We start from the raw sequence: 13701 nt of genomic DNA on the forward strand, positions 1-13701 counted from the left end.
TTTTATTTTTGTCCCTTCGCACTGCCAGTGCCATCGGGGTCTGCCGACCACTGGGACCGGCACGAGTACATAGAAGATGCGGTCATCTCCAAGCTTCAGACCATCTCTGGTTGTTGCAGCTCTCAACTACTACCATGTTCAATCCCAATACAAGATCTGATTTGTTCCAAGGCACAGGTAACGATCTGCGGATTCGTGCGCGCTGAGTATTTGGTCACCCGAGCTACGCATGTACTAGCGTTGTTTAGCCCTCTCGTGCCGAGGCGGGTTCAGGATACATGGGGTGCGTACACTGATACAGAGGCGCATGTCACCACTTCGTTGGACACTTGCTTCAATCTCATTATCAGGTGCATGCGGAGGGGATATAGCGGCAGGCAATCGAAAGGCGTCTCATGTCTTTTGTCGCGACATGGAGGATCCCTGGCTGTCCAAGTGAGTCCTACAATCGTTCGTTGAGCCCTATCCTAGTGCATATAGCCAGTGAAAATTGACTTGTGACGCTGGCCAGGCTACTTCAGCGCGCCATACCAGTGGGTAGCACAGTCGCGACTCCAAGAAATCCTCGTTCACGGTCCCCCTCAGGTTTTCCACATGAGTTGGATCAGCGATTCAGCCGCGTGGAACTTCCTGCGTCCTATCAACGGATATTTGCTAGATGGTATGGAGGGACCGCGGAGATCTTTCCACCGCTCACGCGCGATTCAGGTCGTCGCACACTTGGCTCGTCCAATTTGCCCGGAGAAGATTCCCAAGCTACTCTATGCGTCTCCGAAGACAACATACCCCAGGAAGAACAAGAGCCCCCTAGCTCTCAGACGCTGATCGACCCATCCATTAGCTTGACCACGGCGACCAAACGGAAATCTTCGCCCGTTTGGGATGCGGAATCTTCTAGGCGACCTCGCAAGACTGTTCGGATGGCAGGCTTTGACCAGGACCGCAACTGCATTCTCTCTTCAACACCGGTCACGAAACAACCGACCAAGCGCGAACGTCGAGCAAAGACCACGCCGTATCTGGACCTCCGCAAAGTCAATGCGCCCAAGAAGTTGTCCTCTCTCGAGTACGAGGCCTTAGACGAAACTGGCTCCAGAAAGATTGCGTGCGTTGCTCTCTTGTATCTAGTATGTAACACTGCCAATGCATGTTGACGTCCCGTTGCACTTGCAGCGCTGCGTCTTACGACCTGCGACAAGCCATGGAGAAATCAAACACTCGGGTGTCTGTCGCTACTGCCTTGGGGATTCTCTGCGATGTTCCGACTGACAACGCTGTGCAATTCGTACCCGGGCTTCGTCACAAGGGCAAGGAGTTCCGGTGCAAGTTCAAGGCGTCGCAAGATACGAAAGTCAGGGATTAGCTTGTTGTGTTCTGTTCGAATGCTGTAATTTTCATGTCATTGCCGCTCAAATTGAAACTGCTATACCGTTATATCTGCTGTGACGATAAATCATCCTCAACATACTGTGATGCCGGGGTTTGAGAGCATGCAACGGTATGGAATGCGTCGTAGGGCCTCGTAGGGCGCTCTCAGAAATACAGTACGGATGTGTCTGCGCCGGGCTCGAACCTGGGACCATCTTTTGTGCCGCACCGGGGTCCGGTCGTGAGAAGCCGGAGCGGGGTTCCCACGATCTGAGTTTGTTCGGCGTTTGGCGGACGGTGAGCTCGTCGCGGAGAGCGTCTGCCAGCACCTTTACACCATATCACGGATGGCCTCCAGAATCGCTACAACTTCGCTGAGGGCAGCAGGTATGCTCTCTCAGTTAGCTGTGACAATCGCCCTCTCATCCACTGCTATTCAGCGTCGAAGGTGCGGCCCCAAGTGGTCGCTGCCATTCCGCGGGCAATCGTTGCGTGCGTCCGCGTTTGTGCGGCACTGAGTAGACTAGGCTAATGACACGACCGGTTGCTTCAGCCGTGGTATGGCCAGCTCGTCGAACCCTCCCCCCGCTGAAAAGGCATCCGAACTCATCAACAAGATGCCCTCCTCGGCCGGCCTCGTCACGAAGACCGGCTCGGTCGTGCTCGGCACGGGTCTGCTCGCGACTGCCATCTCGCAGGAGCTCTACGTCGTGAACGAGGAGACTGTCATTGCTGCTGGCTTCTTCGTCCTCCTGACGTTCATCGCTAAGGTGTGTTGTAAACCCAATCGCGCGAGTGCAGAGGGATAGTGACGCGACTGGGGCAGAGCATCCGGGAGCCGTACCGTGACTGGGCGGAGGGTCACATCCAGCGCATCAAGGGCATTCTTGACTCGTCGCGCGCTGAGCACACACAGGCCGTCAAGGACCGCATCGTCTCTGTTGAGCAGATGAAGGATGTTGTGTCTATCACCGAGAGTCTCTTCGCTCTTTCCAAGGTACGCTAGCATCTATAAGACCTCCAAGGATGACATTGGAACATGTGCGTTCGCCATTGCAGGAGACCGCGAAGCTTGAAGCGGAGGCGTTCGTTCAGCAGCAGAATGTTGCGCTCGCATCGGAGGTGAAGGCCGTCCTTGACAGCTGGGTGCGCTTCGAGCAGCAGGAGAAGGAGAACGAGCAGGCTGAACTCACGAAGACCGTCATTGCCAACGTGCTCAAGAGCCTCAACGACGAGAAGGTGCAGAAGGAGATCCTGACGAACGCTGTTGCGGAGATCGACCGTAGGTGTCATCAGCTCAAAGACAAGTGACTTTTACTCATTGACTTGCGCAGAGCTCGTCAAGAACAATGCTATCTAGAGTAGTAAACGTCTGTAGCTTTGCAATTGACGATTAAATAAATTGCAATGCACTGATTAGCCGTCTATCCTCCGCGTGATTGGATTCCGCCGTGTCTGACCATTCGTGCTCGGATTGAGTCTCCCAGTATATGATACCTGCGACATGAAGTGGAATTGGTGAAGATTGAATGCGTCGCGGTAGCAACTTCCGTCGCTAGACCTACGTTGAGCTCAGGCACGTGCTTCCGCGCCGGGGTGGCAAGTCGAGTCTCGACTTTGCTTGCAGCTACCTCCCTGCCCGCGACCTCCCGCCCTTGCATTGTCTCCTCTGTGGTGTGTAGGACACACAAAGTAATCTCGCGACCTCTTGCAAGCCTTGCGTGTCTCTGCGGCGCGGGCGCGTGACTGACTATACCTGCCGAGGGTCGACGCGTTTCTGCCTGACCACTGCCTGACCCACCCATTAGAGCTGCCGCACAAAGCCACGTCTCTTTCACGACCTTCTTCTGCTTACGACCACCACCACCATGGACGCCGACCTCATCAAGCTCGTGAACAAGCTACAGGACACCTTCGCCAACCTTGGTGTGTGGCTCTTGCGGAGGGATACGCGGTCGTAACTCACATTCGTTATGTAGGCGGAGAGCTGGACATGCCACAGCTCGCGGTTGTACGTTCCGTTCTTTGTATCCTTGATAACGGCAAGGTCTGAGGCAGGAGATAGGTTGGCAGTCAGTCTGCGGGAAAGTCTAGTGTACTCGAAACGTGAGTCTTTCTTCTACGTCTTGTGCTCTACATTCGTGTTCCACGCAACGCGCGCGACCATGTCTTTCATCTGCAGGTGGCACCCTAGTACCAAGGGTAGCCAGAAGACGACGGATACGCGCGTATTCGCAATGCGGCCCCACCGTACTGCCAATGACACTCGACCTCGCGCATAGACCCGTCTGCTCACCGGCAGCCTGATCACTGTACGGCCATTGTCCGTTATGCTGCTGAGATCTCATGTTCCTGTCTTGATGCGCTTTTGTGCGCTGTTACCTGGCCCAGTCATGCACATACATATGTGGGCCACGGTTAGCCTGGCTGGGCGGTGTAGTGAGGACAAAGGGTTCCCGCTCGTACATGTGATTCAGTGTCTGTGCTTCTGGATACTGAGACACTGCGTTTATAGCATCGTTGGACGCGACTTCCTGCCTCGAGGACAAGGCATTGTCACGCGAAGACCTCTCGTGCTGCAGCTCATCCACACGCCAGTCTCAGAACCAGCTCCGGGTGTACCTGCGCCGACATACACGGAATGGGGCCAGTTCCTGCACGTCGACAAGCGCTTCACCGACTTCGACGAGATTCGGCGGGAGATCGAGCAGGAGACGTTTAGGGTGGCGGGCCAGAACAAGGGCATCAGCAAGCTGCCGATCAACCTGCGGATATACAGCCCAAACGTACTGGACCTCACGTTGGTGGACTTGCCGGGTCTGACGAAGGTGTGTCACTTCTCTTGCACTGTGGCACGAATACTAATGCCTGGCGATCAAGCTTCCGGTGGGCGACCAACCAAGTGACATCGAGAGGCAAATCCGGAGCTTGGTGTTGGACTACATAACGAAGCCCAACTGTATTATCCTCGCCGTTTCAGCTGCCAACGTTGACCTCGCCAACTCGGAGTCCCTCAAGCTCGCGCGCTCCGTCGACCCACAAGGACGGCGCACGATTGGTGTGCTCACGAAGCTCGACCTCATGGATGCAGGCACCAACGCGCTCGACATCCTCACGGGGCGCGTGTATCCGCTCAAGCTGGGCTTCATCGGTGTCGTGTGCCGCAGTCAGCAGGACATCAACTCGGGCAAGCAACTATCAGACGCGATTGACACAGAGGCGGAGTTCTTCCGGTCGCATGCTTCATACAGAAATATAGCACACAAGAACGGCACGAAGTATTTGGCGAAGACCCTCAACCAAGTATGTCATACACGCTAGAAGGTGGGAAGAGCGGAGCACTTATGACCAACAGGTGCTATTGAATCATATCCGCGACAAGCTTCCCGATATGAAGGCGCGGTTGAATACGTTGATGGGCCAGGCGCAACAAGAACTGAACTCGTTCGGAGATGCGGCAGTGTATGGCGACAAGAACCAGGTGCGCGGTGTCTCGTGTTGTGTGTATATGGGCCCGAATGACCTCTTCTATAGCAAGGCGCGCTTGTATTGCGGCTCATGACTCAATTTGCACGAGACTTTGTCGCATCGATAGAGGGCACAAGCGTAGACATCTCGACCAAGGAACTGTCAGGCGGTGCACGGATTTACTACATCTTCAACGACGTCTTCGGGTCCGCACTAAACTCGATTGACTCGACGCACAATCTCGACAACCAGGACATCCGCACAGCTATACGGAACTCGACCGGCCCGAGACCCAGTCTTTTTGTGCCCGAAATTGCCTTCGATCTTCTCGTCAAGCCGCAGATCAAGCTACTGGAAGCACCGAGTCTCCGATGTGTGGAACTCGTGTACGAAGAATTGGTCAAGATCTGTCATAACTGCACCAGTGCGGTAAGCATTGTGGCCTTCGAAGATGCGCTCGCTTCATTGACTGTCAATCATAGGAGCTACAACGCTTCCCCCGGCTACACGCGCAGCTGGTGGAAGTGGTGTCAGAACTACTACGGGAGCGTCTGGGTCCGACGACGGACTACACGCAGAGTTTGATTGACATCCAGACCGCCTATATCAACACGAACCATCCAGCATTCATTGCGGGGTCCGCTATGGCCGCGCAGGCGCCGGCAATTGCGCCACCAAAACAGGAGCACCGTAGGGTAAGCTGTATTCGTTCTCTGTGTTCTGATTTGTCTGACCGCACGGCATAACCTAATATGACGTTTAGCCTTCATCTGCCCAGTCAGTCAATGGAGCCACGTCTCCTGATGAAGACGAGGACACATCAGAAGAGGTTAACGGGCTGAACGGTGTGACGCCTCGGGATGGGCGGTCCGTGTCTTCCACCGTCCATGACCGTGCGCGGACAATCGCGTCTGTGAACGACGCTGGTGCTTCCCCCCGTAGGACAGGCTCACCGAAACCCCACACGCACCACCAGCATGGCACTGTGCGGCCGCACTCTGCCCAGCCCACAGCGGCCAAGGAGACGTTCCTCAACTATTTCTTTGGGCAGAACGGCCCGGGTCCCATCAGCGGAGCAACCGCAGAACGTCGTGCATCCTCGGGTACGGGCGCCACCCCCATCGGACGAGACGTCAGTGGGAGTGATCCGGCCCTGCACTTAGGGCTCATGGCAGGCAAGCGCAGCCTGGAGGGCAACAATGCGGCATTCGATATGAAGAGTCTGGGGAAGCACATCGAGGCAGTATGTACCGCACGATCGTCGTCTTTTGCGAAGCCGCTGACGAGTGTGCCGATTGATTACGCAGGCGTCTGACAGGGGGCCTCAGCTTACCCCGCGCGAGGAAATGGAGACGAACCTCATTCGGTCCCTCATTGCGTCCTACTTTAACATCGTGACCCAGACGATCCAGGACCTCGTTCCCAAGGCAATCATGCATTTCTTGGTGAACAACACGTCACAACAGGTGCAGAACCGCCTAGTGGCATCACTCTACAAGCCCGAGCTGTTCGGAGAACTGCTCAACGAAGACGAGACCCTCGTTGCGGAGCGCGCGAGGGTCAAGGCACTGTTGGATGCGTACAAGGATGCGTTCAAGACGCTGTCGGAAGTAACGCTGAAGTCGTCATAGAGGATTTGGTCTTCGTGTACCTAGTTATGCACCCTAATGTCCCATCGCTTTTGGTTTGCTCTCGACATCCATACTGTGATACCATGTCGCTTGTGCACATTGGAGACGGTTCTGCATCAGCATAACAATCTAACTGCATTGAACATACTACGTTAATACTCGTGCAAGGGTGACAGTCGTGAATACATGATAGAAGGACAACAACAGCTCGACGCAGGCAGTATACAGCGAGTAAGAATGCTTTACACGGGACGTACATGATGGAACCGCCAGCCTTGTCAAACCCCCGGATCAGGAGCGTCCGCTTTGACGGCGACCCACTTTTCCTTCCCATCTTGGCCCTGAACGCCATTACCTGCGCCAGTCTCGTCGACGGAGATTACACTGCTTTCGATGTCGATGTCAGCCCCTGCCATTTTCGAACTGTTGGTCACTCCCGGTCTCACCACTATACATTATGCGCTGGACGTGCCTTTAATCGCATCGGCAGAAGTACCGCTCGCAGAAGGTTCAGACGCAGAACCCGTGTCCTGCATATCGAGTGAATTGTCGGCCTCATGCAGCAACTTATCACAAATGCTAACTCTCACCTTGGACACCTTACGGCGTGACCGAAGTCAGTCAGGTGAGCATATTGGTCGCACAGTCGCATGTGGATATTCGTACCTCTGTGCTTTCTGCGGTCTTCTGCACAGTGCACAATATCATGAGTGTCCGCTATAGCACTATGAGCCCGCGTCTTTTGACTTACTTCCTTGACAGCCTTCTCGTCGGCCTCCTTCTTGGCCGTCTCCTCAGCTTCCTTCTTTGTTTTCTCTTCGGCCTCTTGTGCCTCCTTCTTCTCCTTGGCCTCGCGCTGTCACGCAGGATAAAATCGGATATTGCAAATACCAGAGCAATACAATTGACATACCTCTTCTTTCTCCTTCTTGAGCTTAGCCCGCGTTTCGCGCTCCTGAACAATCCTATAGAAAGGCGCGCGCGCACATTCAATGCGTGTCGGAACAATGACACGCAGTGACTCACCAAGCAGCGACCTCGTCGACACATTCCCTCGGGCGCGTCTTATTTCTCAGGAGATAGCCTTGGAGGGCGGCAACCTGTCAAGACACGCGTCAGTCGAGCTGAATATGCTGTGTCACCTGAGAATACTGACGCTAAGCTCGTCTTCGGGGATTGCATCTGCGAACCGTTTGGCTAGATCGGAAATCTCTTCCTCGGAGAGAAGGGGAGCAGCATGAGCAGCATTCTTGCGTTTCGGCACAGCGAGGCCCTCCGTAGATGGCGCTTCGTCACCTGGTTTCGCAGGGGATGCTGCCACCGGAGGCAAGCTACTGTTTGGCGAGGGCTTTGCTGGGAAGAAACACTTGAAGATGCCTTCTGCCTGCCACTTGCTAGCGTGCTTGAAGTTTATCCATACATCCATGCGACCTGGGCGACTCAGTGCTGGGTCAAGGCGCTCGATATGATTGGTAGTCGCGAAGAGCAAGCTGTCGAGTAAATCTTAGCACTTCCAAGGCACGTATGCATGCCTGTCGAACTTGCTGCTCACCGGCCCTCAGCAGCTGCGACGCCGTCAAGACTGTTTAGCAGCCCACTGAGAGTAAGAGTAGATCCGTCATTGCTGTCGTCCTTCGTCTTTGCGGTTGACGTAGAGCTAGAGGTACTAGTCGAGCTAGTTGGCGCCCCAGTGGAACTGTCATCACGGGAGACGCCTCGCGTGAACGCGGCATCCAAATCCTCTAATAGCAGTATACATCTTTGGAACAGTTAGTTACCGGAACGAACGCGCGAATCTGACTTGCTCACCTCGAAGGTATATTTCCCATCAGAGTAGACAACATGTTGTCACTCATCCTAGAATCCCCATGGTCAGCATTGACTTGACGCTCCACACGGACGGTCCGCACCCCTTTGCCGACAAACTGATGACATAAATGTCTAGCCCAAGCTCACCCGCCAGACTGTGTATCAAGGAGGTTTTCCCACTGCGAACCGAGATGAGCCAGCGCCTGCATTCTGATCTACAGGTGACTTGCCTTCCTGGGACACCGTGCAGAAGATACCCACGACGGAACGGAATACCTGTCGTACAAGTCCAAGTCAATCCCCAGATATATGGCAGCGTGTGTCTCGATCATACCTCTCTCGGCATACCTGTCCACACGTGTCAGGAAGCTCGCAACGCAGAGGCAAACATGAGCACGTACCACTCCTCGGAGCAGAGGAAGTCTTGACAATCCGCCAGTATCATATCCTTGACGCCCGGCTCCAATACAATCGAGCTCATGGGGCGCTTCTGCCGGGCACCGTTCCAACGCCAACCGCCGTATGTCCTGTGCGCCGGTTAGTGGCATGTAGTCGGAGATGTAAACGCCGTCGTACGTGTCTGCCATGTAGATGTGCACGCGGTGTACCGCGTCCTTCTCGTACTCACGCTTGGCTTCCAGGACCAGTTTCTTGAGAATATCATTGTTCCTTGCCACGACACTGGCAGACAAGTGAGTCAGAACAGTCGACAGCCGTGTGGAACGCCACCCACCAGATCTTAATCTCAGCGTAGGAACCGTAATCCTGGAAGCGCTTCGTCCGTGTAATCTGTTACATTCAATCAATCGACAGAACTTAGGACGGTATCACGTCATACTCACGCGCAGCCAGTGCCCTCGATAGTAGATGGTATGTGTCGTGTCTGATGACAAACCTGATGAGCGACGCTGGGCCAATGACAGTGTAGCGATGCGCAAGGCGCTTACCTAGACTGGGGACGATTGCCACTTCACGACCCTCGCGTCAGCGACAAGCGACCGACCCGCCTTGCAAAGTTACGTACCTCTACGCTTCTTACGTCCACTCAGCATGACCCCGTCGCCATCGCCTTCCTCCTCATCCAGATCGCCAGTCGTGGACTGGGTGAGACCGTGTCGACCGACGGAGCGTGTCGTGATGTCGAACTCTCGACTACGACCCCATGCTGGTTGCTAGGACAGACATCACTCAGCGATGTGTTCCCCTAAGTATGCTGACGTGCTCTTACCTTCGCCAGCCAGTGCATCAACCTTGAATGCATGGTGGTCAGTTGCGGCCGCCATTGAAGGTATGCGCCACTCACCAGTCGTATGGGTAATCTTCTTGGCTGAAGTGTGCCGTGAGGAAGAATGCTACACGCCTTCTGTCAGTCAAACGTCACTCTCGCAAAGGCTAACTCACAGTCTATGAATCCATTCCACGCAGACACGGAGACACGTCGTGCAGTCTCAATCGTACCGCCGACGACTACCAATTTCTATGAAACATCAGTTCAGCGCCATTCAAGCACGGCATGAACCCTTCATACCAGTGTATCGGAGAGAGGATTAGAGGGAGCCCCAAAGGGGGACAAAAGATTCTTGAATGTCTCCATACTATGTGGCGCGAAGAGAGGTCAGACAAGAATGGGTAACGGTGACTCGTCCACGGTATATAAGCCGCAGAGCCCATGTGTGTGAACAGCCGCGGGAAGGGGCATGGCTTTGGATCGGTGGGCGCATATTAGGCTGAGTTAAGTCGGAACAATAGCTTGTCCCCCACCCACATCAGGCCTGACGAGCTGCCGAAAATTCTTCATTATGTACGGAAGAGGCGTCGATACTTCTGTTCGCCCACCTGCAGGTCTTACATTGTGCCCGAGTGATGAGTCGTCCGCCACGGGAAGTATGTAAACGGCCCTACTCATCATTGCTTGAGAGCGAATCGGACAATATAGCAGGCCGAGGACATTACCGGTCATAGTCACGAAGTCAAACCTCCGATTGAGCGTGGTGGGTGTAATAGGCTGAGACTTGCCATATTGGTGAACGAATTAAAGCCTCGTGTTATGCTTTAGCGACGCGCTGACATTCCGAGCCCCGCCTCTGCAGGGGCAGCACCCGACACTGGTGCGAGCGGACATCGAAATGCTGTGTTAGGCCTCACAGCACCCACAAGCCCGTTATCGTGTTGCAAGAATTCACGTACCGGGCAAGACACGTCCGCAAGTGAGGCTTGATGGCGGAAAAACTCGAAGTTGAGATCGTACGCAGGCTTGCCTAATTGGTATACAGTCGCCTTGGGACTCGCACACCCATCCTTGTGGCCGAGCGAACATGTGGCAAGTGCTTCTTAACCCAAAACAACAGGAGATCACGTACGACCGCGTTATCTCATCTGAACGAAATGGCTGCCTAGCCCGGAAGACCGGAATTGAAAACGCACGACGCCCATTTGCAACCCGTGCCACGCTGCCTTCCACCCATTTCAGCTAGTGTTATTCGATTGCCAATATTTGTGTGGACCCGAGCTGGCGCTATGGCATATTGACGTCCCGCCATTCTCGTAAGCGAAACGCTCATGCGTCGTTCTCGCTTACCCCGTAGGGTGAGCGAAGAAAGCCACGACTGTCCGCATCAGAGCCGAAACAAAGTTCACCAAGACGTAAACTCACATACTATGTGTGTAATGTATGCAAAGCATGCGGCAATCATACGATGTGCATTTGGGCTTCAGGAACGTCTATGCGCCAACGGTTGAGCTATCAATGAGGTCAGAGGCGAGTGCACTCGCATGCTGTCGACGTATTACGTGTGCATAAGCAGCATAGCACCCGGTATGACGGCGCAGTCTGAAAACGTGAACACGTCTGTCACTAGGGCCGAGGGAAGGCGGGGGTGAGGGATAGTTACTCACGCCCGCACCATCATTCCAGGGGCTTCTGAAAAGATTCTCCGCCTTCAAAGGCAACGCCGAAGCTGCGTGCAGAGGCGCGTGGTCTGGGTTGCATGCGTTCCTTGGCTACTACGCAGCCCTGCATAACAGGGGGATGATCATCGACAGTCAGCCAAGGAACCAGGCGCTGCAGCGAGGACGCCCATTCGAGGAAAGGAGCGCTGCAATCGCAACCGTTGCAATCATCGGTCTCGAGTGGATAGGTCGATGGGTGCGATCCTGCGTGCAGAGGCAAGGCACTAAGTTATCAGATAGATCGACGACGAACGAGAGGCGTACTGATGCACGCCATCGACATCTGACAGTTGTCGGGGGCAATCTGTGGCTGCGATGTTGTCGGAAAGATCGAGACCACCGAGAATTATATGGATCATCGCCGCACAGAATGGAGACCGCGCCATGATATGACAGAAGACCCGCCCGGACCCTCAGCTTTGATACCTCGGCGAGGAAGAACGCGCCGCGCTAACCGAAAACAAGCAACATTAATAAAAGGGGACAAGACTGAAGAGGCTAACTGTGTTTGAATCCCGAGAAGGGTGAATCGCAGATCTGCAGATGAGCATATCGATGAAATCTCGAAAGTGTGGCCTTGTGGGCGCAGGGAGCAGAAGCCAAGTGCATGGTGTTGTTCTTTGCCTAAATGAACGATGGAGCGAGGCAAGCATGTGTCGTTATGAACAGAGACCTCATGAGCGGAGACCTGGATGAGAAATTAGACGAACAAACCGCCACGGGTCAGGACAATGGCAAAGATTGGCATACCTTTCAGTGAGGAAATCGCGCCGGAGCCTAGAAGTCTAGAATCAAGCACCCTGAAGTGTGGTCGATATCGTACCAAGTAGTTGCTCACCAATCTTTGATCCGTATGCACTAGGCAAGGCGAGCGGACGATCATAAGGAAGTCCAACTCCAGCGCAGATAACGAGCTACTTCTCAACGATTGCAATCTGGGCACGATGTTACAGGCATCCGCAAGTCTCACTACCCATGAATAGCAAGAACAGATGAGGCAGTATAATCATCACCGCACTGACCACCGCGTAGTACTTCACCTTACCTTCGAAGAAATGGTGAAGTGAAGAGCGGGGAATTCGACCACACTGACGATGGTAGACGGACAGTCCAGTGGTCAGGTTACACCTCACATCCTCAGAAGACAATGAGCTTGACGGTGAGAGGCTGCGGAGTATCCAAATGCGACTTACCAATGGCGTGCCGCGTTTCCAGGCCGCATGGGTGATTTCAACAGAGACCACACCAACAAGCCACCACGATCGTCTTCGACGGAATGAACGTCGAATGCACGGCAAGCCAACGTGCTTGGACCCTGGCCGATAATCAGCGTCCACATACCACCCCTCGGACAGCCTGGAGCTTACCTGCTGCCTAGTCGCGCCTTAACAAGCTCCCCATTTCCACATCGTCGTCTTCTGTAGGGGCGGCCACCGTCAAACCTTCGGTCATCTCGCGTTTGACACACAACTGTTCGGCCACAATGACCATCATGGCCGCACCGATGGTCATGACACCCCAAAAGAACAGTGTCGTAGGAAAAGAAGCGGCGTAATATGTGGTGAGGACCAGATGGTTGAATATGAGCGTCAACGAGAAGTCCAGGATCATCCGCGGACGGCGAATGAGGATATACAGATAATAGATGCTGCATGGCAGTGTCAAGTTCCGCACATATGTTCTCACACGAATACCAGACGTACTCGGCACCAGATGCTGCAAGCCAGCAAGCAGCGATAATCCAACCCCGCCGTGGGTCAACGAGACCATCCCATTGACCGGCCAAGTGACTTCCGGCCCCAACCTGCTTGCCGCCGCTCCAGACGCTATTCCACGAGCCCCAGGATCCTTGTGCAGTATGAATGGTCGGCCTACTGGCTAGCTCGCGCCAATCCATGACCATACCTCACCGAGAAGTTTCTCAGTTCAGTGACGCGCCATCATGCCTACATGCACTCACCGACATTGGTCGCACCTCCGACATAGTCCAGCACGTCTGACTTGCAGAAGATTGTAAGGAGAGGCGGGATGAGGATGGCCAACGTAAGATAGTGCAAGGTTTGCATCGCGACAATCTGCGAGAAACTACATCTCTAAATTGGCCTCCGAGTGAACGGAACCGATTACCTGAGATATGAGAAGTACCGGGTCCCATCCCGTAGACGTAGACTTTGCCATTTGTCCTAGCTAGTTTCAAGGCGGATAGTCTTAACGCGGGCCTGCCGGTTTCTGCAAAGGATGATGGAGAGACACGACATGAACGGCTTGAACGCGACGCCACCTCATTGAGGCAGTACTCACGCTTACGTAACTATTAACCATCGGACGTCTCAATAGTAACTTTAGTGAACGCACTACTGAAGCCAGTTGTATCACTTGTAACAACACCGGGTAACACGGAATGTAACGCCTGTAGGCCGCCGGTCTACCAGCGGCTGTGCACTGCTAGGCTACTGTCTCGCAGGGAAGGCCTCGC

At 54.3% G+C, this 13701-nt stretch overlaps 5 protein-coding genes across 5 annotated transcripts; 3 read left to right on the forward strand and 2 right to left on the reverse strand.

The window, feature by feature from the left end:
• Positions 1–13: 13 nt before the first annotated feature.
• C8Q71DRAFT_776635 (uncharacterized protein) lies at positions 14–1434 on the forward strand. The gene is made up of 7 exons (XM_047924668.1): positions 14–177; positions 239–283; positions 351–435; positions 512–533; positions 586–661; positions 709–1105; positions 1174–1434. Exons 1-7 carry the CDS (start codon positions 135–137, stop codon positions 1361–1363), a joined length of 858 nt encoding a protein of 285 aa, XP_047775408.1. The 5' UTR covers positions 14–134; the 3' UTR covers positions 1364–1434.
• A 176-nt stretch (positions 1435–1610) lies between these two features.
• On the forward strand, positions 1611–2793 carry C8Q71DRAFT_776642 (ATP synthase). The gene is made up of 6 exons (XM_047924669.1): positions 1611–1755; positions 1809–1860; positions 1922–2138; positions 2195–2365; positions 2428–2650; positions 2703–2793. Exons 1-6 carry the CDS (start codon positions 1716–1718, stop codon positions 2726–2728), a joined length of 729 nt encoding a protein of 242 aa, XP_047775409.1. The 5' UTR covers positions 1611–1715; the 3' UTR covers positions 2729–2793.
• A 201-nt stretch (positions 2794–2994) lies between these two features.
• C8Q71DRAFT_776645 (Dynamin central region-domain-containing protein) lies at positions 2995–6623 on the forward strand. Its single transcript, XM_047924670.1, has 10 exons — positions 2995–3294; positions 3348–3379; positions 3434–3474; positions 3884–4196; positions 4249–4671; positions 4724–4849; positions 4903–5265; positions 5319–5531; positions 5600–6079; positions 6144–6623. The coding sequence occupies exons 1-10, from the start codon at positions 3237–3239 to the stop codon at positions 6465–6467; spliced, it is 2373 nt and encodes a 790-aa protein (XP_047775410.1). The 5' UTR covers positions 2995–3236; the 3' UTR covers positions 6468–6623.
• Positions 6624–6664: 41 nt separating this feature from the next.
• C8Q71DRAFT_879179 (P-loop containing nucleoside triphosphate hydrolase protein) lies at positions 6665–9870 on the reverse strand (the record flags this gene model as incomplete). Its single annotated transcript, XM_047928455.1, has 18 exons — positions 6665–7323; positions 7381–7432; positions 7494–7567; positions 7624–7957; positions 8020–8226; positions 8277–8324; positions 8378–8552; positions 8611–8624; positions 8678–8803; positions 8853–8957; positions 9010–9065; positions 9119–9159; positions 9224–9244; positions 9301–9448; positions 9505–9526; positions 9580–9628; positions 9678–9753; positions 9805–9870. 18 exons carry the CDS (start codon positions 9868–9870, stop codon positions 7054–7056), a joined length of 1884 nt encoding a protein of 627 aa, XP_047775411.1. The 3' UTR covers positions 6665–7053.
• Positions 9871–12366: 2496 nt separating this feature from the next.
• Positions 12367–13481, reverse strand: C8Q71DRAFT_254960 (integral membrane protein S linking to the trans Golgi network-domain-containing protein). Its single transcript, XM_047917326.1, has 5 exons — positions 13353–13481; positions 13186–13300; positions 12929–13130; positions 12593–12873; positions 12367–12540 (listed from the first exon to the last, which is right to left on the reverse strand). Exons 1-4 carry the CDS (start codon positions 13401–13403, stop codon positions 12600–12602), a joined length of 642 nt encoding a protein of 213 aa, XP_047775412.1. The 5' UTR covers positions 13404–13481; the 3' UTR covers positions 12367–12540; positions 12593–12599.
• Positions 13482–13701: the final 220 nt, after the last annotated feature.

This window comes from Rhodofomes roseus, assembly GCF_022264815.1.
Source record: "Rhodofomes roseus strain CIRM-BRFM 1785 chromosome Unknown C8Q71scaffold_21, whole genome shotgun sequence".
Classification (NCBI taxonomy): Eukaryota; Fungi; Basidiomycota; class Agaricomycetes; order Polyporales; family Fomitopsidaceae; genus Rhodofomes; species Rhodofomes roseus.

Bases quoted from the DNA above. Each gene is read 5' to 3' on its own strand.
- C8Q71DRAFT_776635 (XM_047924668.1), top strand. From the start codon at position 135: ATGTTCAATCCCAATACAAGATCTGATTTGTTCCAAGGCACAG. The intron at 662-708 runs GTATGGAGGGAC...CGCGCGATTCAG, and splicing joins CAACGGATATTTGCTAGATG to GTCGTCGCACACTTGGCTCG. The intron at 1,106-1,173 runs GTGCGTTGCTCT...TTGCACTTGCAG, and splicing joins ACTGGCTCCAGAAAGATTGC to CGCTGCGTCTTACGACCTGC.
- C8Q71DRAFT_776642 (XM_047924669.1), top strand. From the start codon at position 1,716: ATGGCCTCCAGAATCGCTACAACTTCGCTGAGGGCAGCAG. The intron at 1,861-1,921 runs GTGCGTCCGCGT...CGGTTGCTTCAG, and splicing joins ATTCCGCGGGCAATCGTTGC to CCGTGGTATGGCCAGCTCGT. The intron at 2,366-2,427 runs GTACGCTAGCAT...TCGCCATTGCAG, and splicing joins GTCTCTTCGCTCTTTCCAAG to GAGACCGCGAAGCTTGAAGC.
- C8Q71DRAFT_776645 (XM_047924670.1), top strand. From the start codon at position 3,237: ATGGACGCCGACCTCATCAAGCTCGTGAACAAGCTACAGGACACCTTC. The intron at 3,475-3,883 runs GTGAGTCTTTCT...CTGCGTTTATAG, and splicing joins AAGTCTAGTGTACTCGAAAC to CATCGTTGGACGCGACTTCC. The intron at 6,080-6,143 runs GTATGTACCGCA...TTGATTACGCAG, and splicing joins TGGGGAAGCACATCGAGGCA to GCGTCTGACAGGGGGCCTCA.
- C8Q71DRAFT_254960 (XM_047917326.1), bottom strand. From the start codon at position 13,403: ATGGCAAAGTCTACGTCTACGGGATGGGACCCGGTACTTCTCATATCT. The intron at 13,301-13,352 runs GTAATCGGTTCC...AGTTTCTCGCAG, and splicing joins CGGTACTTCTCATATCTCAG to ATTGTCGCGATGCAAACCTT. The intron at 12,874-12,928 runs GTACGTCTGGTA...ACTGCCATGCAG, and splicing joins CTTGCAGCATCTGGTGCCGA to CATCTATTATCTGTATATCC.